This window comes from Carassius gibelio, chromosome A6 (genome assembly GCF_023724105.1).
Source record: "Carassius gibelio isolate Cgi1373 ecotype wild population from Czech Republic chromosome A6, carGib1.2-hapl.c, whole genome shotgun sequence".
In the NCBI taxonomy this organism is placed as follows: Eukaryota; Metazoa; Chordata; class Actinopteri; order Cypriniformes; family Cyprinidae; genus Carassius; species Carassius gibelio.
Window position 1 is genome coordinate 3,816,815 of NC_068376.1, and position 26,597 is coordinate 3,843,411.

A 26,597-nucleotide genomic window follows, 5' to 3' on the forward strand; every position below is an offset into this window, starting at 1 on the left:
GAAATCATTTGCTCTGTTAAATAATGTTAAAGGGCTGCCAGCTCTGACATTTTCAAGACATTTTTGACAGCGACACAGCCCAGTGGCTCGACCTTTTCACAAATGAGACGATAAAATGTTTACCGTCAGACAAACCTCAGTGCAGAGTTTATACCTTACACAAGCTCGTCCTAATTAAAAGGTAGCTGATAAAACCTTAAGCCAAACATGCGCTCTCTCTCTACTCTAATATTTAACTTGTCTGATGAATGGGTGAGAGCTATTTATTCTCTGTTAGATAATATTCTGTTATATAATAACGTAAAACACCTTCGCTTTCCTGTATATGCTCTTGTAGTGATGTGGAGAAATAATTATGACACTCTTTGTGTCTATTTTCTACATGCACTTATTTTCCATATGAGCAAATTTTATCACTCATTTTTTTCACAGCTCAAAACTCACTTCTCTATTATATTTCATGTTGTTCTCAGATGTTTCTCCTAAGATTCTCAAATGAGTGACTAGTTGTGATCCAGTAGGACTATAGAGCTATAAAATGAATGTGAAGAGCAGCTCTGAACCTTTAGAAGAGACACGAGAGATTACTTGACTCTTTTTCTCATGAGAAACATCTTAAAAGCAGGAAACTTAAGCAAAACCTTGCACTCAATCTCATTGCTGTCTTGGAGAAACATATATAGCATTTTGGTGATTAAAATGTTTGCTTTTTAAGTGGAAAAGGACAAATAACACATAGACTCAGCCCTGTTGTGCCTTCACTTCAAAATGTCATCTAATTTTTAATGTAATTGTCAGAATCCACCTAGTAAAGAGTTTGATGAGAGAGCTAGCAAGTGATGTTGGGATTACGACATAGGTTTCTGCTCGTTGTTTGACTGACTCTAATACATTTTAAAGTAAAAAAAGGGGGAGGGTTATCGTTAAAAGCTTTTCCACAATTCCAATGGTTCTCCTGTTAGATTAAGTCATATTTCTTAGTTTAGTGGCCATTAGGTGGCTAGATAAGGCAGTAATTTAGACGTATCCCTCCCAGAACGTTCCTCTAATGTTCCTGCGTTCTTTTATCCGTCACCTTCCAGTACACCATATTTTTCACATGCAAGCAAGCATCCAGGTTGAATTTAAACACTTTCTCTCTTTCTCCCTCTGTGATTCTAGTGAAGAGTGTACACTGTGCTACTGAGTTTGAGGATTTCTTCGGGAAGCATAAACTGGTGAACAGTGAAAGTCATGTGGTCAGCATTGCCGAATACCTCCAGAGAGGAGACACAGCCATTATCTACCCCGAGGCACCGGAGGAACTGTCCCGTTCCCGCCTCACCACGCCCGAAGTCAACGGACACGAGGAGAACGGTGAGAATGCAGGGCAGCTGTTGTCACCGTCTGATTGGCTGCATACCGGAGTGTTTACCTTTAGAGCGAGGTGCAGCTGTCTGAGTGGTGAAATCATAAACCTAAAATTTCCCATCCCTAGGGGGGCAGCCGGGGTGCGTTACGGCGCATACCTTTCTTATGAAGAACGTGTGAAAAATTATACATTCAAGCCACCAGAAGTGATTACAACACAGAGAACACAACTGGTCCCCAAATGGCATCAGTAAATGGGTTTTAAATCTGCTTTTAGCCAGTTAGGGTTAGTAGCAGTTTATTCCGACATAATCCAAAGAAGTCCAGGGTAATTGTGAGGCTCCCATCTGCTTCTGTTTTAAGACCCGGATTTAATTTTGAACGCCAAGTGGCGACCCATATACAAAACCAATAATGTTACCATAAACTGCATAGAACCAACACAAAAACTATTTTAATAGAAGAATGCTTGGTAACTCTTTACTAGATGCCTTTATGATTTATGAAAGTGTTCATTAGGTACGTTATAATGTATATATATTTTTTCAGAAATAACCAAAATATTTACAGATTCCTTGTTACAGTGCAACACGATGTCCTAATGCATCATACTTAAAACAAATAGGTAAAGATTATAAATATGTGGTTTTAACTATTAATGAGATAAAGAGGTGCGTTACAGGGAATAATTAATGCATTCAAATTATTTTATGTGTTATATTTCTTCACCTAAAGCCCATGAACAAAAATTGTGTGAATTTGAATGTACCCACTGTGTGTGTTCATGCTTTGGCGTTAGTGCATGTATGGGTGGCAGTGCCAACTTTGACGGTGGCACACAGTGGAGCAGATTGTACAGATACCTCCTCGTATCACCCTGGGCACAGCGCCCATTCGCTGCCAATGATTTGCTGACCTTTTGGCCCACTGCCCCTCTCTCTCTGCTGCAGACCTGCCACCTGGAACTCCAGATGCTTTCGCCCAACTGTTGACCTGCCCCTACTGCGACCGGGGTTACAAACGCTTGACTTCCCTAAAGGAACACATCAAGTACCGGCATGAGAAAAACGAGGAGAACTTCGCCTGCCCTCTGTGCAGCTACACGTTTGGTTACCGCACTCAGCTGGAGAGACATATGGCCACACACAAGCCAGGACGAGATCAGGTGAGCCACACTTCCTCTCTCGCTCTCTCTCTATACCTAATGTGCTGTATTCCCTCTGAGAAAAGATATCATTTTGATAGGCAATCATTATTAATTTTTCATGCCATTTTGAAGATGCAGATCTTTTAATGGTTATAGCCTTAATTGAGGTCTAAATGGTTTTTTGATGGCCTGCTCTGATATGATTCTGCAGTCTTATATTCACGATCGAATGACTATGTTAATTTCCAATTTTGAAATTGTATCCGCTCTTTAGGTTTTCTTTTTTATGTTCTTTAAAAATCAGTTTCTCTGCGGTGACAGAGTAACACATCATAATTTCCACATGCGTGAATGATAAGCATAAGCCGAGCACTCAGTGTTTTATTTCTTAACAATCTGTTGGAGCATTATTTACACAGATTATATGGGTTGTCATGGTCAAATATAAGACACATTCATCTGTATAAACAGGCAGATACACTGGATCTCTTCTGGCAAATAAAGCAGGTCCATGTAATGCAAAGTGATATGTGGATCTCTCCAGTGACTGAACCACTTAAAACTTATCTTTACAGCTCAAACACAGTGTGAATTCCGACTCGCTCCTGTAATCATCCAAGATGATTGATGGTACAGCAGCTCTTTTATCTCTCAGACATGACGTTCTGACTAGAACAGATTGATTTGACACACAACGATCTGCCAACTTCTTCACCTGATGCCACGGGCTGCTCAAAACATGAACAGATGGCCCATTCTGCACCCGTGACCCCTCTAATCCACAAATTACTTCCTATTTGTTGGTCTTTGTTTGTGCGCTTCATCTTGAAAGAATTTCCTGTTGAAAATTCGCAGTTGTCTGAAAATCCGATGGCTATTGAAATCAGTCCATGATGTGTAGTAGAGCGCTCTACATGTATAAGTCACTTTGGTTTACTGATAAGGCTGATTATTTATTGCTGAGCCCAATAATATGCAAATACCCAATCAAATGCCACACCCACATCATGCTTGACACACTTAGAGCAAGTGCGTCTCACCTGGGTGGAAAAATCCATCTCTTCTCACTGCTGCCAATCACAATTAGGCCTACGGAGTGACTGTATCACATCGAGGATGATGGTGGGACTAAAACCTGCCTCCATCCTCAGAGGGATGGTGGGGGGCGTAAAGCAGCTGTTGCTGTTTGTTTATGCGACTCAGCAACATATGAGCTAATGGTGGGGTCCCTCCCCGCCGTGGGCCGCACGGCTCCCCGCTTGATGTTTGAAGGTTGCCGCTGTTTGAACAATCCTCCCTGTGTCCTGTGCTTTATGCCATCTGTCTCCAGTGGAATGCGGGCCTCTCTCTCTCCCCACCAGTTGTCGGCACCGATCATGGGCGGTGCTCACAAGCCTTTTGTGTTCCTCTGCCCGTTCGACATACTCACCTCCCACTCTGAATTAATTGTGCTCGCCTGGTGCGCTCTCTGCTTCTCTGCACTGACGATCGTATTGTTGTTGTTGTTATTGTTATTATATTTTGATTTTCGGGGCTCTGCTTTGAATTGCAAATGCGAGGGGCGCAGCGCTCATGTTCTACCTTTGAACAGCAAATGAAGTGCCTGCCTACGAGCTTCATTCACGCATTACTAAAGAGACGTTTGAAGCCTGTAAACAGTCTACAAATTTGTATCCAATTATGAAATTGCAACATTTATTCGAGCCCACCTTTTTGCGTAATGAACTCTTTGCACAGGTATCTGAAGGATGTGTTGATTAAATATGCGTGATTTGTTTGGAACAATTATGCCAAATTAGATGAAGTGGATAATTTCTGCCTCCCTAATGAGGAAAGAAAATCTTAAAAATAGGATTATTTTTGTTCTATTTTTTTTGCTGCCAATTCAGCATTTCTGGCTCTAGAGTCAGGAAATGAAAAGGTATGAGATGCTCTGTTATCGCTGCTCAAATGCACCCAACCAAAGCAAGATGCTGCTTTACAACGAAAGCCATTTGGCCCGTTATGAAATTATTCACTGAAATCTTGCCTGTTGTGTGTTTGTGCAAGAGAAGCTCATGTGAATATTTTCTCATCCACAGCACCAGATTCTCAACCAGGGTTCTGGCAACCGCAAGTTCAAATGCACAGAATGTGGCAAGGCCTTCAAATACAAACACCATCTAAAGGAGCACCTGCGGATACACAGTGGTATGTCCTTTTCTTTCTTTCATAACTCATTGCTTTAGTAAAGAATGTTCCTAATTCGACATCAGAATGAATGGTTTCTTTGTTTGCTTTGTTTCAGCAAATACGTTTCATTAGATAAAAACAAATGCAATCAGTGTCAATAAAAACATCTCACGCTTCATGTTGTGATCAAATTCTTTGTCTGTCTTTACTGTAGGCGAGAAGCCATACGAGTGTCCAAACTGTAAGAAGAGATTCTCACACTCCGGGTCCTACAGTTCACACATAAGCAGTAAGAAATGCATCGGACTGATCGCCATCAATGGCAGGGTGAGGAACAACATGAAGACGGGTTCATCTCCGACCTCTGCATCGTCCTCCCCAACGAACAATGCCCTTTCACAGCTACGACACAAACTGGAGAATGGCAAACCTCTCGGTTTGCAAGACCAGTCCAACCACCTCAACATCAAATCTGAACCACTGGACTTCAACGACTATAAGCTGATGATGGCCTCTCATGGTTATGGTACAGGCAGCCCCTTCCTGAATGGTGGTGTGAGGGGAGGCAGCCCACTAGGCATTCAAAACTCCCACAGTCCCCTTCAGCACCTGGGCATGGTTATGGAGGGGCAAACTCTGGGATATCCATCACTGGGAAACAACCTTAGCGAGGTACAGAGGGTCCTGCAGATTGTGGACAACACAGTTTGTCGACAAAAGATGGACTGCAAGCCAGAGGAGATCTCAAAGTTGAAGGCTTACATGAAGGAGCTGGGTTCCCAAATAGAGGAACAGAAGCAAGGGCTCACCTCTCCCAATGGAACCCAGAACACACTTCCACTCATCAATCACAACGGTGCCACCAAGAGCATCATAGACTACACACTTGAGAAGGTCAACGAAGCCAAAGCCTGCCTTCAGAGCTTGACTGCGGACTCTAAAAGGCAAATTAGCAATATCAAGAAAGAGAAGGCAAATCACATGTTAGATATAGGTATAGAGGACAAAACGCATGAGAATAATAATCTAATGTTTACACCCTTCTCCTGCCAGTATTGCAAAGAGACCTTCCCTGGCCCCATTCCCCTGCACCAGCACGAGCGGTACCTTTGCAAGATGAATGAGGAAATCAAGGCTGTGCTTCAGCCCACTCAGAATGCCACGACCAATAAAACCGGCTTGTTTGCTGAGAAACACGGCCTCTTGCACCCCTCCTTCATCCCTGAGAAGGGCGTCAATGGCCCTATCAGTCCCTACAAGGACCACATGTCAGTGCTGAAAGCTTATTTCGCCATGAACATGGAGCCCAACTCGGAAGAACTACTGAAAATCTCCATAGCAGTTGGCCTTCCACAGGAGTTTGTTAAAGAGTGGTTTGAGCAAAGAAAAGTATTTCAGTACGCTAATTCCAGGACTCCTCCTTTAGACAGGAACCACGTGGAGTCTGGTCATCCAGTATCCGTTCACACACCCACTAAAGACTCTTTAGGCATTCGGTCTCCGATGTCCCTGTTCAAAGGTAGTGACCACATCACATCCCCCTCCATCCCTGAGCTTCATAACAATATTAACAACTGCGACACCCCACTCAGGCTCTCCAAAACTCCTCAGTTCTCCAACCACAAGCAGCTGGGGGATAAGCTGGACCACTCCAGAAGCAACACGCCATCTCCTCTGAACTTGTCATCCGCCTCCTCCAAAAACTCCCACACTAGCTCTTACACACCCAACAGCTTCACCTCCGAGGACCTGCAGGCTGAACCTCTTGACCTCTCATTGCCAAAGCTCATGAAGGAGCCAAAGCACATCTTGACTGTGAAAAACCGACCCAAGCTAAACAGCAACCCTACTGACCATAACCACGCCATGACACCCCGCGAGCATGCAGACGAGCCGCTCAACTTGGCTTATCTCTCTAAGAAGGAGTTTGGCAGCCCCAATGCAAACAGCAATCTGGACAAAAGCTTGAGCCCCATGTTTGGTCTGAATCCATTCACTGCCAAACCCCTGTACAACTCCCTCCCGCCTCAAAGTGCATTTCCTCCCCCTACGTTCATGCCTCCGGTGCAAGCCAGCCTCCCGGGGCTGAGACCCTACCCGAGCCTCGACCAGATAAGCTTCTTGCCGCACATGGCCTACACGTATGCAGCAGGGGCGGCCAGCTTCGCCGAGATGCAGCAGAGGAGAAAATACCAACGGAAGCCAGGGTTCCAGGTAAATAACGGATTCGCTGTTTCAAAAACCCTCAGGCCTGTGTTTCTTTTTTTCTATCCCTCTGGTGAGTGGAGCTCGGCTTCATTCAGACACTAATTAAAAGCCACTCAGAGTGGGAGAGGGGAGCTCACCTCACGCCCAGCGGCTGATGAGGCGATGAAAGAGAACCGCGGTTCCGGTGGTAGACGTCAATGCCTCTAGTGCCATACGCCGACTCTTTTAATGGTGAAGGTTATGTTGCCAGCCCTTGAGTGGCTCGTCCAAGATACAGAGAGCAGGAAACATCAAAGTGGGAAGTGTTCGTCGATCTAGTGTAGATGCGCCTTTTGGCGCCGCTACTCTTTTTACCATCTCAGGTGTGAGAATAATCAGACACATAGAGAATCAGTGAACCTTAGACATATCTCTTTATTTCTACCCCTTTTTTTCATTTTGCCTCTTTTTTTCCCCTATATTTCTACAGCGAGAAAAGCTGAAATGAGCTTGAGCATAAAGATTAATAATGCACACTCCCCATGTTCATTACAACTCAGCGCTGAGGGCTGTTTAACATCGGGGAAACCATTCTGATAAAAAAGTATTAATAATGTTTCCTATTCTAAGTTATTAAATTAGATTTTAAAAATACAGCTAAGGGCATTTAGCTCAAATTGATTGCGGAACGATAGCACAGAGCTTTTTAAAAGAGAGTGCACAGAAGTATTGTCAGTTCAGAGCCGGCTGTCCATAATGAGGGCTTCGTCGCTGCAGTTTTGGCCATTTTGTGCCCCTCTTGATTTAATCATTACCGTTTGAAATTAGAGGACTGTGGCAATATTCCCCACTAAGACTCTCTTCCTATTGTTATTAGCTTCTAATGTAATAATATTTTTTTCCCCCATTAATTTAGGTTTAAGCCTATCGGGGTAATCTCTGCTCAGATAAATACTGTTCTAACACCCTTTCATGTACAAAATTAAACCAAATTTGAATGCAAATATATGGAATAAGGTGTGATTAAGAAGAGAGAAAGGCCTCATTTGCAATATCCTGCCTTTACATGCTTTTTCAGGTCGCAAACATTATAATATTTAATTCTTAAGGCTACTCCAGATTTAGCTAGAAATGCATATCGTATTCACATTTACATATTACACTTTAAATAAAAAATACAAATAAAAAATCATGAAATACATAGATTAAACAAGCAAGTTATCTTCGGATCTATTCTGTCATTTACAGTATATTGATTATTTTATCTGGGTGTATAATTTTTATTACAGTTTATTATGAACAGATTTAGTAATCATTACAATATTAATACATTATATCATTAGATCATGTTTTATTTTTACATTATATTATATTTTAAATAGTAAATTATTACAATTGTAAGTAATTGATTCTGACACTACCATATACAGTATATATATTTAATGTTTGTTTTATTCTAATGCTTATTGATTTGTGATTTGTTATTTTTTATTACTGTTGCACAGTAGAATGAGACATTATCTGTGATGACAATAGAAATGGTATTAAGCTGAAGGAGCTAACGATCGGCGTCTCTTTCCAGAGCGAGCTTCTCGACGGGCCGGCAGATTATCTGAGCAGTCTAGATGATATGGCCGACCCCGAGGCCTGTCTGTCCAGGAAGAAGATTAAGAAAACAGAAAGTGGTATGTACGCGTGTGACCTTTGCGACAAAACATTCCAGAAGAGCAGTTCCCTCCTCAGACACAAATATGAACACACAGGTATATATACTGTTCTAGACACCATCATTTAATAACTGTCTGTCTAACTCCAGAATATTCACGCTGCTTCTTCCTTTTTTTCTTTCGCTCTGTCTATTTCCACTACCGTAATCATGTTTGCATTTTTCTTTTCTTTTTTAAAGTAAAAACCAACATGTTTCTCTCCTGTTGACAGTCAGTGAGAGGATTTGTAAATAATTAATATGGCAAAAATATGACACTGACATTGCACTAAATTAAGAAAATATTTAAACAAAATTAAGCAGTTAAAAAAAAAAAAAAAGGCTGGACTGAATAGTCTCTGGAATTGACTGGGAGTGAATCTTTGATATTTACGCTGTTAGTAGAGGCTACATCCACAGCACACATTTATTTATGTATTTATTTACAGATTGATTTTGGATGACTGTATGAACAGGGAAAATTACATTTAAAATGTGAAAAAATAAATGAGCAATATTTTTGCTAAATTACTTCAATTTGAAATATTTAGGTTGTAAATCATAAGTAAAAAATGTTTTTTTTTTTTTTTTTTTTTTATGTCAGTGTAACTTAATAGTTGTCATAACTGCATGCATGATTTACCCTTGAAATTAATATAATGTATTCACTATGATAATTATTACACAGAGATGCAGCAATATGCTTAAACTTATACTTATATTGAGATTTACATTAGATATAAAATTGTCAGAATCACAGCTTTGAACAATACAGATAGATCGATAAAGATAGAATAGAGAATTGCAAATAAGAAAATTGCAAATATTTCATTTTGAAATAAAATATGATAAAAAGTCTTTTAAATGTGTTGCCTAAATCAGAACTGGACACTTTCGGTGTGAATGTAGCTTTACAGTGTTTACACTAGATTTGACCGATAATGTGTCATATGTTCTTTAATACTGATCAGTCCGTGAAAGCAACTCTAGACAGATGTGATCTGAACTCATGCGTGCTGTGGACATGGAGTTAAGGCCAGATTCTCTTCCAGAGACCAGCCAGTGCGAATAAAAGAGTCAAATCAAAGTGAATTAGAGGAGGAGAGTAACTGCACTCACGCACACACACACACACACACACACACACACACAGTTTCTTTCTCTTGATTGCATCACCGTTTACAGTCAGTCTGAAAGGACATGGGAATGAATCCACTGACGTGAATACATCTATTTCATTTCCCTCTGTCTCTCTCTCTCTCTCTCTCTCTCTCTCTCTCTCTGCGAGTGGGTGATCGTGTATTACGGCGGATCATTCCTGTGCTGTTCGCGGTCAGCTCTTGGCCAGTTACATGTGTCAGTAAATGTAAAGTTGAGATTAGGACTAATTTAACATATCAGTGTAATTTCATACTATACAACATAAACAATTATATCTCAATATTTTTCTACCTTTTGATGATATTCAATATGCATTCTGATATTTAAGTTTTTTTTTTTGTTTTCCAATCCAAAAAAAAAAAAATGTATTAACCTAAAATTATACTTTAAATGTTTAATGCAAGTAGTATTTTTATGAAAAATGTTTTAATTGAATTTTTTCACTTTGATTTATATACGACTGTATTACAATCTGTAGTAATACAACGCACTATTTGCATTGTCTTTTAAATAAATTATTGAATATGTAAAAAAATGCTACAAGATTGTTTTGAATCAGTTCATTTAAATTAAGTGCATTTCGGATAAATAATGCATGTTTCATATGTTTAAAGAAAGATAATCGTCAAATATGAAGTGCATTAGAATGAACACAGTGTTATGTAATTTTATATTGCCTTCAAAATCATCACAGATATTCAGTTTATCTCCCACAACTAGTTCACAACATGCACATTCATATCTAAATGTTAATGTGCTGCATAGAATTTAACGTTTTTATTAAGGGCAATATTTATCCTCTACGGTTTATTTTTTTATTGGATTTTCAGGGGCAAAAATTAAATGAATAAAAAAATAAATGCAGAGCATGTTCCATGTCAACTGTGAATCAATTAAAAATAATAATAAATAAAAAAATCATAAAATGCAAAAGTAGCACATCAACATTAAGCTAGAATACATTTTGCATAACAGTACGGTCATCCTGTTCAATTATACAGCTCAGAATCTTGAAAAAGCACGGTGTATTATGTGCATATTGAACACCAGTCAGCTCTGAGAGCGTGAATACAGATATCTGACAGCTACAGGTCACCACAGCGTCTGCAGAGACGCTTGACTGGCCTAGAAAAGAGCATGATGAAATAAATCAAATATTACATAAAACCCCAGCAATTAAATATCTGGGGCATTTCTGTCACTTTCAGTGGCTTTTTTTCTCTTTTTTTTGGCCTCGAGCACCTGTTCGATCCTGACCGCAGTGTCTCCCCTCGCTCCTTCACTCTTTCATTCATGCCATCCATCGCTCTCTTTCAGCTCTTGTCGCCCCGGGTCTTTTCTCGTGACGTCAGGTGGTGACATGTCATGCAGCACACAAACAGAGACAGAGAAAGAGTTACGCAGCAGGAATCCGCCAGCACATTTCACTCTGTGTGTTTGCTCCTGCGCTCCGTGTGTTTGTTTGGGTTGCGCTGGTTTATTTATGTTGCAGTGTTGTAGCGCTTGGGCCCTGCGCTGCCTCACCGCGTCACGCTTCACTTCTGTGAGGGAATGTTACAGAGTAAATACACAAACCAGACGGCGGCGCGTCAAGCAGAACTGCAACCAGAGAAGGCAAACATTCATAACACTGGGTTATTTTGGCCTGTTTTCATCGGAACCCTTTTATTTGGTGTTTATTTTGATCTGCTGTGTGTTTGTGAGAAGTGCATATCCGCTCGCTCACCGCGTGTGCGTCCTGTCGTTGTGTGTTTCCGCAGGTAAACGCCCGCACCAGTGTCAGATCTGCAAGAAAGCGTTTAAACACAAGCATCATCTGATTGAACACAGCCGACTGCACTCCGGAGAGAAGCCGTACCAGTGTGACAAATGTGGCAAGCGCTTCTCGCACTCGGGCTCGTACTCGCAGCACATGAACCACAGATACTCGTACTGCAAGAGAGAGGCGGAGGAGCGCGAGGCGGCCGAGCGAGAAGCCCGAGAGAAGGGTCACCTGGAGCCCACGGAGCTGCTGTTGAACCGGGCGTACCTGCAGGGCATCGCTCCGCCCGGATACCCCGAGCGTACGCCGGAGCCTATCCTCAGGGACGGCCTGAACGGGAGCATTCGGGAGCGACTCAAGGAGGTGGAGGGAGCCTTCGGGAAGATGAGCCGGCGAGACGAAGAGTTCGAGGAGGAGGAGGAGGAGAGCGAAAACAAAAGCATGGACACCGACGGAGACACCCTGAGGGACGAGGAGGAAAACGGCGAGCACTCGATGGACGACAGCTCCGTGGACGGCAAAACCGAATCCAAATCGGATCACGAGGACGGCGCGGAGGACGCGGTGTAGCTGCATTATGCAAAAACAAGGACAAAAAAAGGAAACTAAAATAAATGAAGTTTTAAAAATTGTACAGTATTAAGGCCTAAAGTATGTGTGGTGCTACCATCCTAAAATCACGTGTTCCATAGTATTTATAGCACAAACTAGTAACTTGTACAAAAATTGCACTCTGCTTCTATAATCAGTATGAGAATAATGAAATTATTTGCTGATGTATATTTATACAGTGTTAAAGAGGGGATCAGTATTTAATGTGTTTTTCTGCCCTCGCCACACACTCTTTTAGGCCGGATTCATGTGAAGGACCGTAACAGTATTCCGTTTGCGTTGACGATTTCGAGTCTTAAAGAGACTGTTTGGAGAGAGAACGACCGTTCGACCGGGACAGACGCATGGACGGTTGTTGCCTTATATGCAAACCTGTTAATCAGCGCGTTTCTAAAGTGCCAACCCTGTTCAGAAGAAGAGGATAGAGCTGTCTCTCTCCGATCAGCACGTTCTCTCTGTTAGCACAACAGCTCTTTAGTTTACAACGACGTTTGTGCAATTTTGTTCTCAGTATTACACCAAACCGTTTTGCAATGACAGGATTGCATCCTTTTATTTGTAGGTTTAAATAACATCTTATTTATGTGGCCCATTTTGTATCTCCTGATTTTATTTATTTCATACTGTACAGTACAGTATTATAGTTCTTCAATAAATAGATCTATTTTAGTAAAATGGAACGTGGAGCTGATGAGAGCATTTATTGTGTTTCCAGACGTTAATTGTGAAATGCAAAGTTTCGATTTCAGTTCATCGTTTTTGTTCTTTTACTTTCCATTTACTTGGAAATTCCAAAATTTGGGAACTTTTGATACAATATTGTGAAAACACTGTATTTTCAACTGAAAGAAGAACAAAAAAACTGAAAAGAGATCCACTTTCATGTCTTTTGTTGAAGTGGAACAGGGACAGTTGAAATTCAATGTATGATAATATCCTGACTGAGAACACACAGATCTTTCCTGAAATGTCTTTGTAAGAGTATTATGGACTTTTTAATTTGTAATTTCTCTTGGAAATGACCATGCTCAAATAAAAGTAGCCAAATGAAAGAACTCTTCCAGAAGGCGTGTGAATGTGGAGTGAATTATCATGCGTCGTCCGTATATTCATGTGTTTTTGTTTTAGAGGACACTCGCCGCTTCAGTTCTGGCTTTGACTCGTTGGAAATCTCACCTTTCAAAGGTGATTCTCAGCCTCCGTCATTAGATATTCCTGCCACTTCACAGCCATTGAAGGCCGAGCAGTTTTTCAATGAACTCTTCAAATAAAGAGCAGAGAACCTGTCGAACAAAGCCAGAGCGAGACAGACAGACAGAAAGAGAGACAGCTTAAAGTGTCTTGAGTTTCTACAGCGTATGCATATGAAAGCACAGATCAAACGCTCTCTCTCTCTCACACACACACACACACACACACACACACACACTGAAGATGCCCAACCATCTCGCTGCTCACCTGATCAACTGAGTTTGCAAATGCCAAAAAAAAAAAAAAAAAAATAGAGGAATAAAATGTCTACTGAAGATGCCACATTACAACGGCTTTCATCTATTCAGTTTTTCAGTTTCAACTTCGAGAGAACAGTTATAGCAGAATTTAAACTGTGGTTAAAAATAATAAAAATACTTAGAACTTTATAAATCTGCTGCAGAATTGTTTCTCATTGAAACAGCAATGAGGAAAAAAATATAATAATAAAAGTGTACAATTACAACATATGCACCAATTTGCCTGAAGAAAGTATGACATTTATGGGGGAAAAACTGCACTGTTCTACCCCAAAAAATAAAAAAATACTGGAGATGAGTTTGAAATGTCTAAAAAACATCCAAACAAAGAAGATTAAAATAATAATAATACAAACTGTACAAAGTTGTGAAAGAGATTGACAGTTAGTCCTGGTCTTCCCCTAACAGTATATTTGTACTAGCAAACATAATTAGGATAAAAAAGAGTGTTGAGCCTTAGGTTATAGTTCACTGTGACATGTTTGGCAGCTATAGTGTGTTTCAGATATAATTGTCATTTGTTCATTATAATTAAGAAAGAAAGAAAGAAAGAAAGAAAAAGAGTCCTATCCCAGCAGTCAGTGCTGTCAGCCAGTTCCTTTCCAGCTTTCCAATCTTAACATTTTTATTATTATTATTTGTATTTTATTTATTTATTTTTGGAAGGATGTGTGTTTCTGTTGTTTTCAGTTTTTGCTGTTATTTTTCACGTGTTTATTGTCTCTTGGAGAATGAATCGATGATGACGGAGCAGCAGTGTCAATGACGTCCACTTCAGTGGCTTTAACTTAATTAGAAGTTAATTAATAATCATTCAGGGAGTGAAGTTACATCCAACCCACCATGACAGATGACTTTTGACACTAACCCACCATTTATTTGGGCATTTTTGCAGCTCTGACAACCCTCACCTATATTTTTATGTGACTTTACGTATTTTGTTACTCACTAATGACAAGATGAGTTCAAAATGTCTGATGAGAAGGTGATTACAGGGTTAATAAATATATCAAATGAAAGGCCTTAGTAATTCTGTGAATCATTTAAACGACTCTGAGCAGACACACGGCCGCTCTGCTGTTCTTACAGTACGTGTGTGTGTGTTTTGGCGAGTGTGTTGGTATGTTTCTGCTCTATGATGATTCACTGCTGCTCTTTCAACACTGTACGGAGCACTGAGAGGCAGACAGCTCTCTCTCTCTCTCTCTCTCTCTCTCTCTCTCTCTCTCTCTCTCTCTCTCTCTCTCTCTCTCTCTCTCTCTCTCATGAGCTCATATTGCTGTTGGCTCTGAAACATCTTTCTCCTGCACAGCTTAAATCTTCCAATGCAAAAGCAAATGTCATTCTCGCAGATGATATAACAGCACACACAAACACACACACACACACACACACAAACACACACAGAGAGAGAGAGAGAGAGAGAACACTGGACGCAGCACAGCCTTACTGTACACACATTTAGACAGCATAACCTTGTCATCTTATCGGTCAATATGAATGATTTCTTAAAAAAACATGTATGGAAGCGCTTTAAAGACAAGGTTAAATGTGTTAACAGAATGCATTAGGTATCATGAACTAACAATGAAAGACCATTTTTACAGCATTTATTAATCTAGGCTAATGTTCATTTCAATGGTAATGTTAACATTTGTTCAAAGTAGATTTTTACACTTTTTATACAGTATTAGTAAATGTGTATAAGTATTTACAAGTATAATTGTTAATCTTGATTGATAACTGCTGTAAAGAATAAGTTCATAATTATTCTCATAAAAGCCAATATATTAAAACCTATTACAGTTAATGAAGCTATACTGAATTTAACCCAATTCAATTATTAATAAACAAATTAGGTCATGAGTTCTAAAATCACAAATATTTTAGAGAATAACTTTTATATTGAATAATATTTGAATCATATACAGTACATTTAAACTGAAAATAAAATATACAATACATACACTTTTATATAGTTTATTTTCATAGTTTTCATGACTTATATTAAACAAATATTGTATATTTTACAAATTTTATATTATAAAATATTTTATTATATATAATATTGTATACCATTATGCAAAATTATTAAATAATAAATATATTCTACACCAAATTCAACAAGATTCATAGACAAAATGTTCTAAAAAAAATAATTCTAACACACATTATTTCTGATTTATCCTCAAGTTTTGCTTGACTCAGACTTTTGACCTAACTTAATTATTCATGTCTCCCATATGCTGCCTGTACAATCCTGTGTGTGTGTGTGTGTGTGTGTGTAGGGCCTGGCACTCACACAGAGAGACGGTTCAATGTCGTACAGTCAGTCAGTCGGACAGATGAGCAGAGAGAGGCCAACAGCTGCTCTGTTCAGAGAGAAACGCACAGAACACAAATCATAGAAACTCAAGACTAGCAGTGGGTTAATCCATAAATATATATATATATATATATATATATATATATATATATATATATATATATATATATATATATATATATATATATATAGGTCAATCAATGTAATATTTGTATTATTTATTTATTGGATTATTTTATATTTTTTTTATATTTTTTGATTAATAATTTGTATTTCAGAAGATACTGAGATGTTTCCATGAACTTTGACCACATCAGTAGTTACCTTTTAACCTTTATTCATTGCCGAACACACTAATGTGCACATGCACACATTTACATTTGCCGTGAACACACACACACATACCTACAATAACAGCCTATCTGGACTATTCATTTAAAAGAGGAGAAAGGTAATTATAGGTTTTGCCAGCACATTTTATGGAGCCTTTGATATGCAGAAACACAGATTTGATCGGCTGGCAGCAGGTTGTGTATGTGTGTGTGTGTGTGTGTGTGTGTGTGTGTGTAGCGGAGTGCTGATTAGATGCCTGATCAGGGCTCTGACTGCAGGGTCTCAGCTGGGGACCAGGAACATCCTTCATTATGCATTTCCAGGGGAGTGGAATTGTGCTTGCGTGGTGGCCTGTCGCAGGGGTTATAATCATATCTGTTTAGATTAGCGGTCAGTTATCCTGACATAGATCCCCCCTTCATAACGTGTTCACATACACTGACAAACAGTCAAAGCAGTGAAACTCACTTGGGCCCAGGACAGAACCCTGATGGACACCGCACCACTGTGTGGTAATATAGCTGATACAGTCATGTGAGTCCATAGCTGTCTGTCAGCATAAATATACAGCAGTTTAACAGTCAGTAATTTAGACATAAAATCCTCATACTTATTCTTTAACTTGTTCAGCATTTATAGGCCGACTGCTGCCAGTTTACTCGAAGGGTTGGCATAAACAAGTGTGTGTTATGAGCAGGCTGTTTATAATACTCACCACCGTTGCCCCTCGCAGGTGGATAATTGCACGTTCCAGTCCCAAAATGCAAAGCTGAACGCAATCAGACCTGTTTTAGAGACATGGAAACCTATGCCTTTTTTCATTTTTCCTTCTATATGTAATTTTTTTAAGGCAAGCATTCACACACAGCCGTTGGGGATTATGCCTAATGACAGAAGTTAATTAAATAAAGTGTAATTTTTAAAAACAGTTCATGAACTGCAAATTATAGTTAAGAGCCCCTTTAATGCTCTGCATGTTAATTACATGTCTTAATATTGCATACAAAATAAAGGATCCAAGAAAAAAAATAAAAGGAAAATAGGGAGAGAAAACAATTTGTGAGTACATTAATTTCATTTATCACTCTGTTTAAAATTGTTGAATAGAGTGTTTATACAGTTTTTAGACAGATACTTTACTGAGCTTTCACTGTGCAACTGAATATTAATAAAATGATACAGTTCTAAACATGAAAAGACAATCAATTCACAGTAATTTTTTATGTAAAATTATGTTCATGAGTATATTTTAAGAAAAAAATGAGTTGGATAATATCATAACCACAATTAGATATGAAGTTTCTTAATTCGATTCAGCAGACATTCAAAGCATCAAAGACGATCTGTTCAAATATCCAAAAACACACAATGTTGCTTTCTTTTTTTAATCATAATTTTGGCCTAAATTTGGATTGGACAGTTTGAGGAGAAGTAGTTGGAGAGGGGAGTGGGATCTTTTTGCACGTTCCCACTCTTGTAAATGATTCGTTAGTGCATATTATTTCTGCCTAACCTCTGAAATTACTTTCTTTTTCAGCTGACGTCATCAATCCCTCTTATTTTGTAACCACTTTTTGTCTTTTCAGAACAATCACAACGGAATATTGTTTCACTTGGAAAGCGTCGCAATAGCTGAAGTAAACATGAATGTTCATATTCAAATATCTGAATAATTGAATGACATCAGAGTCAGTGTTTGATCAAAGAAACGTGCAGATGCCACACGACTTTCTGTAAAATGCATGTCTTGTCTGCTTAACGTAAAACACAAATATGATATGAATGATATCCGCCCAGCGTTTGCTCTTTGACTCATATGCAAGCAAACCTCCACATCTCTGTCTTTCGTGTGAAACAGAAACTACAAGTCTATTCGAGTTCATTAGCCTTCTCATAATTATCCTCCAGGCTCTTTGGAGAGATTTCCTTTTTTTTTTTTTTTTTTTTACAGATCGGTTATGAAGTTCGGCTCTTGAGAGGCAAAGAGACTCTTGACTCGCTCAATTGAAATAAAAGAGGGAGAAAAAGGTCCTGGCCATTTTGTTGCTTTGAAACCTTAATCTAGAAAAATTCAACTTTCCTTTATCCTTTAATACCAGATCAAAGAGCCGAGAGTGAACCCGATTCAAACCCGTCCATTATAGAGGAAACAGCAGAAAGGCTTTGAGAAAGTGTGAAACGTCCTCACACAAAAGAAAAGGTTTGGAGGCTCAATTACTCACTTATTCACCGGCCTAATTTTATGCGTACTTCATTTGCATTTCATTTTTGAGGGCGAGGCTGAAATTTCGCCCTGGTAATTACCCTGCAAATACATTAACGACCCCAAGAGCCACGCATCAGTCAATATGCGGCCTCCACCGGTCGTGTCATGGGGGGAAGCGGTCAGGATGCCATGATCTTTTTGATGTTGTTTTTTCTTTGTGGAATTGCTGCAATCTTTTGAAAGATTTGTGATATGTTAAAAAGACTCTGACGGATTCTGCGTTCGCCTCCTGGTGAGCTCAACTTCAAATGCCTCGCTTTCAGACCTCACTCACCGTCTCCTGTACGGCATCCGTCTTTGAAGACCTGTGAAATGTGATGTTTCAGATCTGGACTAAGTCCAGGACTGTCGTTTCACTTCCTTCGCATTTCAGGCAGTTTTCTTTTGGAAATGTTTTTTGCTCTCGTGTGGCATCGACTCGTTTAATTATTTCATTTTAGTGCAAACGCCGATTTGGCGAGAAGCTGCATATCGATCATGAAAGAAGGCAGGGTGATTAAAACAGCGTGAAAAAAATAAAAATAAAAATAAAGATAAACAAGACAAAAGTGAGGAGGAAAAAAAACAGCAGCTTTTCTTTTGGAGCCAGAGACCACCCTCGGCTCGCTCACTTGTAATCATCTCAGAATTTGCTCAGAAACACTTGCGAACTTGTGTGGGAGTTGTTTTTACTTCATTAAAAGCTGAGTCTAGAGCCCACGAGAACTCTCACGCTGCAGAAACGAACCCTTACCACAAGAAAAACAACCGGGAAAAATACAACCACGTCCTGGAGTTCTTTTACAAGCTGACAAAACCTGAATCCTGTGAGGAATCGCTGCCCAGTGAGGATGCTGATTGGTTATTCAGCTTGGAGAACAAACTCCGATTGGTGGTTCAGAGCTTTGTGTTTCACCTTTATAATCGTCTCAAGACTAGTAGAGAGAATCATGTGAGATGTGGGTGAGAGAATTCCAACCCGCTCTCACGGCAATTCATACATTTTTGACAAAGTGGCTTATTCGTACGAATTCGGACGACACACTCGTACAAATTCATACGATTGTTGCCAAATCGTATGAATTTTACGAGTTGCACAATTCGTATGAATTTGTACGAATGACCTAGACCTAACCTCGACCCCCTAAACCTAACTGTCACTGGGGTTTAGACAAATCGTATAAAATCGTACGAGTGAGGTCGTACAAATTCGTACGAATAAGCCACCTCGTAAAATACGTACAAATTGGCCATGGGATAGCGTTGGAGAATTCACACATTTAACCCCATTTGTTTTAAATATGTATAAATTGTAAAGTATTGTAAACTACTTTGAATTCAAAATGGACGAATTCAATTGACCAACAAATTTAATTAATAACTCATATTTTTTTATAGTCTCTTGCTCACTCTTTATTTGATCAGACTGATATATATATATATTTTTTTTTTTTTTTTTTTTTTACATAATTTTATCCAAAGTGGATTATAAAATTATAAAACTGATTTAGTTCCAAGATGATAACTGATGATACTCACTGAATTAAGCATGCAACTTGAGATCATGTGACAAATGTAGTGAGGTCATGTGACTGTGTTTGTAGCCTGCGGCTCTCTAAAACAAGCTGGCCCGCTGTTTCTCCATTTTATTTTATTTTATTTTATTTTATTGAAAGTAGTATACAGTATTCAGTATATAAGCTATTATTCAATTTTAAATAAAGTCTCTGTCAGGGAAAATCTGCTTGTTATGCTGATGGATTGGCAGCAAAGAACAACAACTAGGAAACAGAAAGGATGAAGATGTCAATCTGCAACAAATGATCCAGAGAATGAGGACAAATGATCAGATGACATAAACACATGCAGGTATTTCTCTAAAACTCATGCATAAAGTGTGTTAATTTCGTAGTCTTGTTGAAAGCACACTAAATTGTGTTTTCCAGTGTTCCATATAAGCAGCATTGATTTGTATGGATTTTTACTATTATTATTATTATCATTATTTTTTTATTTTTTTTTACATTTGACTAATGTGATTCATGTATATGGATTATATGACCATGTGAGTGTAAATTATAGTGACTGAACTTTTTTGTTCCCAGCTAACCAATTCTAGTGCTGAAGTTCTTGACATGTCCTTTATTTCCTTATTTATTTATTTTGTTGCATTAACACTGAACCTGTAAATGACACACAAACAATATCTACTTTCTTGTGGAATGTTCTGTACCTGATTTAATGGGTTAGGTCAAATGTGATCGGACTGGACATTTGATGACAACGAATATGATTTGTTGTTGACCTCAACATTATTCAGTCTTTCTCCTTGAGATGGTCATTGGTGACTCAAATGTTCATGCCCAGAGGGACAACCAGTCAAAGTCACAGTGTTTTTATGGGTGGCAGGTCACTTGTGGCCAGAGGGCAGATCTAGTCTTGAATCCATATGGGTCTTTATGAAGTTCATCTGCTCATGTGCTGCTAGAGCAAACCTGACATGACCGGACATGATGTTTCGCTGCACCTGACCAATGGACATGTCTGATCCGTGTTACATGTCTCATGATTACAGTCCATGACCTGTCTGACATCTGTAAGACCCTTGTAAACCCACAAACTGCCAGTGTAAGATCATCCTGTCTTGTCGAAGTGAAGCCTGACCCGTGACACGTGCCAGCTGAGGATGATGAGGAAATGTAATGTCCTGCGACGTGAATATGGATACAGAACGTGTTTAGAGCAGATTAAGATGTCATTTCATTTTTATTTTCTTTGATCCATCTTAAACTGTTTGGAATATTACTTCTGAGAGTTCTTCGGTTGTTTCCCATCTGTGACGATATGCATATTAATCTATTGTATAATCTAATAAGAACAAAAGTTAACATATTCCATAAGCCATATTCTCTATCAGAGGTCACTGAATTTATTCAGTAGATGAATTCATTTTGTTAAATGTGAGCCAAAATCATCACAACTAAAAGAACCAAAGACTTAAACTACTTCAGTCTGTGTGCATTGAATTTATTTATTACTGTTATTGTTGCTATGCAAAAAGATACAATGGAAGAAGAAAGACAAATCAGAATTCAAAAACATTCTGAAAAAAAAAAAATGTTCATGATAATCACTGTAGAATATAATTCTCATAATGAGTTCAGTACTACAACCATCATGATCTCTCGGAAATACAGAACTTTGACTGTTTGGTTCAGTGTTTTTGGGTGATGGAGATGTATGGTGAAGTATCAGAGGAGAGTAAGTCATTCCAATAGCCCTGAGAATAACGTACTTTAAAAAGATGTTGTTAATTTGTAAATTCTCTCTTGTCTCCGATGGGAAGACGCTGGGGACTTCAGAATTCCAGTCAGAGTACAGAGCGTTCAAACTGTGGTGCCCGAATCCACTTAAAGAGCCACTCACGCCTTTAATATGTAAATGAAAGGTATGCAAAGATCTGATGCTTTTATTAAAGAAATCTGCCCCAAGGCTCACGGCAGCCCCACTGCTGCGGAAACACAGTTATACGCCGAAATAAACAGTTGTTAAAAAGGATCACATGAGTTTGTATCTGGGTAGATGAAAAGCTAATTGATATGAATAATTTATCGTGATGCAATATTTTATATAAATCAAACAGGAGAGAGAGTGAAAGCAAATATTTCACATATTAGCAGGACCTACGAATATTCATAAGAAATGATCTGGGTGCCGAGCTGCCGCTCTTTAATCTGCTGTCTGAAGGTCAATGAACTACATTCAGCGGTTGACACACGGCGAACTTTCAAGAGCTATTAGAGATCCATAAATGATTCAAGCACACCGCTGAATAAAATTGTCTCATTTACCTTTATAAAGGTCTTTGAGTGCTTATATTATACCGACACACACACATTGATAGAGGTGAGGATAGACTGATTTAGTCATCTACATATTTAAAGACCAGAGCGATAAAATCACATCAGTACGTTGTGGAGAAAATGATTCGTTTTATCAAACGTGATTTGACAAGATGTGGAGAATGATAAAATAATCTTTATTCAGGTCTCGTTGTTATCAGAGCCACTTTATATACGAGATCTGGAGTTAATTTGGCTGTTTCATAATTTATGGCATGAAGACTTTCTGGGCGTTTGAGTGTTTCTGGAGTAGATTATGGTTTAGGCAATGCCAAGGTCATAGGTTTAATCCTTAAGGAATGGATAAACTGGTATAATGTACTGTAGAGTTTGAATGCACTTTAGCTGAGGCTAAACACATGATTATTTGGTTATTCTTTGCTTTTTATTCAAAAATAAATTGTCAGGTCGGGTGTGTTAATGGATCAACATCCTTCAAAAACAACAAAAACAAAAAACAATCATTTTATTCCAAGCATTAACTAACATAATATCTGATTGGATGACAGAAATGTTGTTCCAGGATTATTAAAACCTGTTTATTCTACCTGTTAAAATCGTGTTAGTCACTACAGATTAGTATCGTGGTGCAGCAGGCAGATTTAGTGCTCATGGCCATCGCATCTGAGATTTAAACCTGCAAACTTTAGGTTACCAGTCAACCACCCATTTTCATAGTTGAATCAAAGCTGACGTTTTCTCTTCACATTTTATTTTCAAAATAATTAAATACAGGTTGAGTCCCTGTATCCTGCGGTTTACTGCTCATGGGAGTAAATTCTGGGATTTGAACCTACACCCTTTAAGTTAAAAGACAAACACTTTATTAATTTGCATTGTTGAAGCCTTGATTAAGTTTATCACATTATTAACATCATGTAGAGTTTGGATTGTTATTACCTTATGTGTGTGTGTGTGTGTGTCTTTACTTTTTATTCTTATATGATTTACTACAGGCATCATACTCTGTAAGATGATGTTTAGTGCTCATGGGAATCACTTATGGGATTTGATACAACAACCATTAGGTTACCAGTCATACACTGTTGAATCATAGCTGAAGTTTACTTTTGTATCATCTATGGCATGTAGAGTATGCATTTTTTTTATTTCTGTTTTCTCTACACATTTTATTAATTGAAAACAGGTTCACACCCTGTATCCTGTGGATTAGTGCTCATGGGAATCACATCATGGATTTGAACCTGCAACCTTTAGTTTACCAGCCGTTACTCATTTCCATTGTTGAAGCCGAACTGAAATTTACCACTATATCATGTAGGTTTTATTTTTTTACATTTTTTAGAGTTTGGAATAGTGCTTATGAGAAGCACCTCTGGGATTTGAACCTACACCCTTTGAGTTACAAGCCATGCACTTTAATCATTTGCATTGTTGAAGCTGAGCTTATGTTATCGCAGAATTAACAGAATGTAGAGTTTAGATTTCCATACTTATAATTGATTTATTTTTTGTCCTTTTTATTATTATGTAATTTACTGCAGGGTCAGACACCGTAATCTGAGGTTTAGTGCTGTGGTAATTATTTCTGGGATTTGGGTCTACTTTAAGGTTACCAGTCAACCACTTTACCCATTTGCACCGTTGAATCAAATATGAAGTTTCCTTTTGGCATCTTCGCTTGCATGTAGAGTTTGGATCTTCACTATTTGTGTTTTTTCTTCACGTTTCAGCCCCTGTGTTTAGTGCTCATGGGAATCACTTCTGATACTTTGGTTTGCAAGCAACCCTTTAATTGTGGATTGAGTCACCATGCAGATATCTGAACTTCAGAGAATTAGGCTGATGTCAGGAGGAAATTACATGTCTAAATTGTCCACCAGAAGTGTCTGTTTCAGATAAAGGAGTCCATTCTTCTCCAGGAGTGATGGCTTGGACAAAGGCGACTCTTATAGTGCTGAACTTTTGACAGCTCTGTTTCGCTTCTCCAGATGCTTACGTGTCTGCATTGCAGTGGGTGAATTCCTTGCATTTCTGCGTGTTTGCTGGACTGATGTTCCTCTGTAATTGTGTCTTTGTTCAAGCCCTCCCATGGAGTGCCCTCCTCAACCCCAGACCCTTGCCCTACAATGCTTCTAAAACTATTCACCTCCGTCCCCCTCATGAATGAAGCATCTTTGCGCTTTTGATGGATGAGGGTCTCCTCTTCACCCACAGTGTGGTTTGGAAAGCAGGGATGGGTCGTGTCATTATGCATCATCTAGATGCTTGGGACATGTGTCATTCTGGACTGGCTACTTATGTAGGTGACCACCGTGTTGAACTCTGATGGAGTCCTGAGTGAAATCAGGATCGTTTGCAAACATACAGAGCGTGTTTGCTGACGTGGGCATACAGGGAATCATTGCAATTCACCATGATGTGATTCGAGAAGTCTTTGGCCACCAGAAACTGACCAACTCCAAATTGTGTAGATGTGGATAATCTCACTGGACTTGGAAATGGTTTCTTATTTAAATATCTGTGGTCTCTGGACTGAAACACTATTAGAAAATGAAGAACATTAACACTCGCATAATTAGTTCTTCTTCTTTTTTCCGGAAGAGGCATTTTAATTCCGAGTGACTATCAAATTATCCAAGTGTAGGATATTTTAGGAAAGACAGCAGAGATGTTTTTGAGCTGATTTTCAATGGTGCACCCCACTCACTTTCAAGCTCCTTGGATGTTTATTAAAAATTGCCTCTCTTCTCAGCATTATTCAAGAAATAATTTGCTCAAAAAAAAAAAAAAAAAAAAATGAAAATCTGTCCCCAATTACTCTCCCGGAGTTATTTATTGTTATTTATAGAGATCTTCATGCAACTCCTTTGCATGAAACGGTTTACTCTCCAGCTACAAAAAGAACAAAAAAGCATTGCAGTATCTCACTGCAACACTTTTAAAAGCGTGACTACTTACGACAGGAAAATAATGAGTGAAAAGTAATTACATTTGGGTCTGTTTGTCAGCAATTATATAACTTTGAGAGACTTGTGTAACATCTATGATGTATGGACTAATGATGGTGCTTTTCTGCAGCCTGACTGTACGAAGATGCTTCAAAAATTCTACTAATTCGTTCCATATAAAAATATAACAGCTGTTTCAAAGAGAGCAAGAAAACACGAAGCCAAATTTCAGCTGGTGTCGTATGTTGCAAAACTCCTCGCTTCAACGCTTTTGGCCGTGTTGCAAGTTTTGCAATCGTTTATTACAGCTTTTCTTTTCCGTTTATCCGAGTCATTTATAAAATGTTTTTGTGGCTCCGTTTTAATTTTCCCGTGTCTGGCTGCATAGCATTCCATTAACGTGTGGTAATTCGTAAATATGAACGTGTGTCTGGTGACGAGGTTCTCAGCTAAACAGAAGTGATCATGTGTGACAGGAAGGAGTCTCAGTCATTCACATGGCCCTTATCCCATCAAATGCTTTTCACATCAAGACAATATTGGAGCCGAGTGCTGGGAGCTCGCTGAGGTCTGTGAGCTAATGCAGGGTGAAGCCATGCCATCTCCCCCCTGAGTTCTTTGTGTCCTGTGCCCACCATGGCACCGTATGGGTCCTGTAAGGGCTTTTACAGATGCACGCCCCATCCTCAGAGAAAGGGAGGTGCCGTATGTTCATCTGTGTGTAGACACGGATAATTCAGGGCTGATCTCTCGGCGCTGCGGTAATGAGGGTGATTTAAAGAATGTTCGCACATCTCCGAGCGCTGATAAATGTTATTATTCATGCACAGGTGCTGCTGCGAGCTGCCTCTGAATGATAATTAAGATAATCTGTCTATTTCTTCCCACTCGCCTTTCACACGGATCACTTTGTTCTGCACTTTCTCTGCTCTCAATAGCAGGCGCTGCGGCGGCCCGTCTCTGGCCCGTTCTATTGTCTCGTGCCTTTTCCAGCACAAAACCTTACCAAACAACTGGGACTAAACGTAGATTTTCCCTCGAGCTCTTCCTCTGCAGAATACGTGTCAAGCTGAATTCGAGTGAAATGAAGAAAGTGAACAGTCTTGCGGGACTGAGACGGAGATATTGTGTGTACACAAAGCTGGGATATGCTTGGATCGTTTGTCCTGTGTGTGCATCCGTATTTTACTTTAAATTAGCCAGATACAGTGATTCGAGAGAAGAAACAGAGTCGTCCTGTAGCGTGGCACTAGCAACACAAGGTCATGGGTT

At 39.2% G+C, this 26,597-nt stretch overlaps 1 protein-coding gene across 5 annotated transcripts in view; it reads left to right on the forward strand.

Annotated features, from left to right (window-relative positions):
• LOC128015275 (zinc finger E-box-binding homeobox 2-like) overlaps window positions 1-13,162 on the forward strand; it is a 62,756-nt gene extending 49,594 nt beyond the window's left edge. For 4 of the 5 annotated variants that reach the window (XM_052598979.1, XM_052598978.1, XM_052598982.1 and 1 more), the window contains 6 exons: window positions 1,162-1,356; window positions 2,301-2,515; window positions 4,579-4,687; window positions 4,884-6,883; window positions 8,439-8,619; window positions 11,483-13,162. In XM_052598979.1, coding sequence (XP_052454939.1) covers window positions 1,162-1,356; window positions 2,301-2,515; window positions 4,579-4,687; window positions 4,884-6,883; window positions 8,439-8,619; window positions 11,483-12,054 — 3,272 coding nt within the window. In that variant the 3' untranslated portion in view covers window positions 12,055-13,162. The remainder of the gene's footprint in view (window positions 1-1,161; window positions 1,357-2,300; window positions 2,516-4,578; window positions 4,688-4,883; window positions 6,884-8,438; window positions 8,620-11,482) is intronic. The other variant, XM_052598980.1, reaches the window with a different exon arrangement.
• Window positions 13,163-26,597: the final 13,435 nt, after the last annotated feature.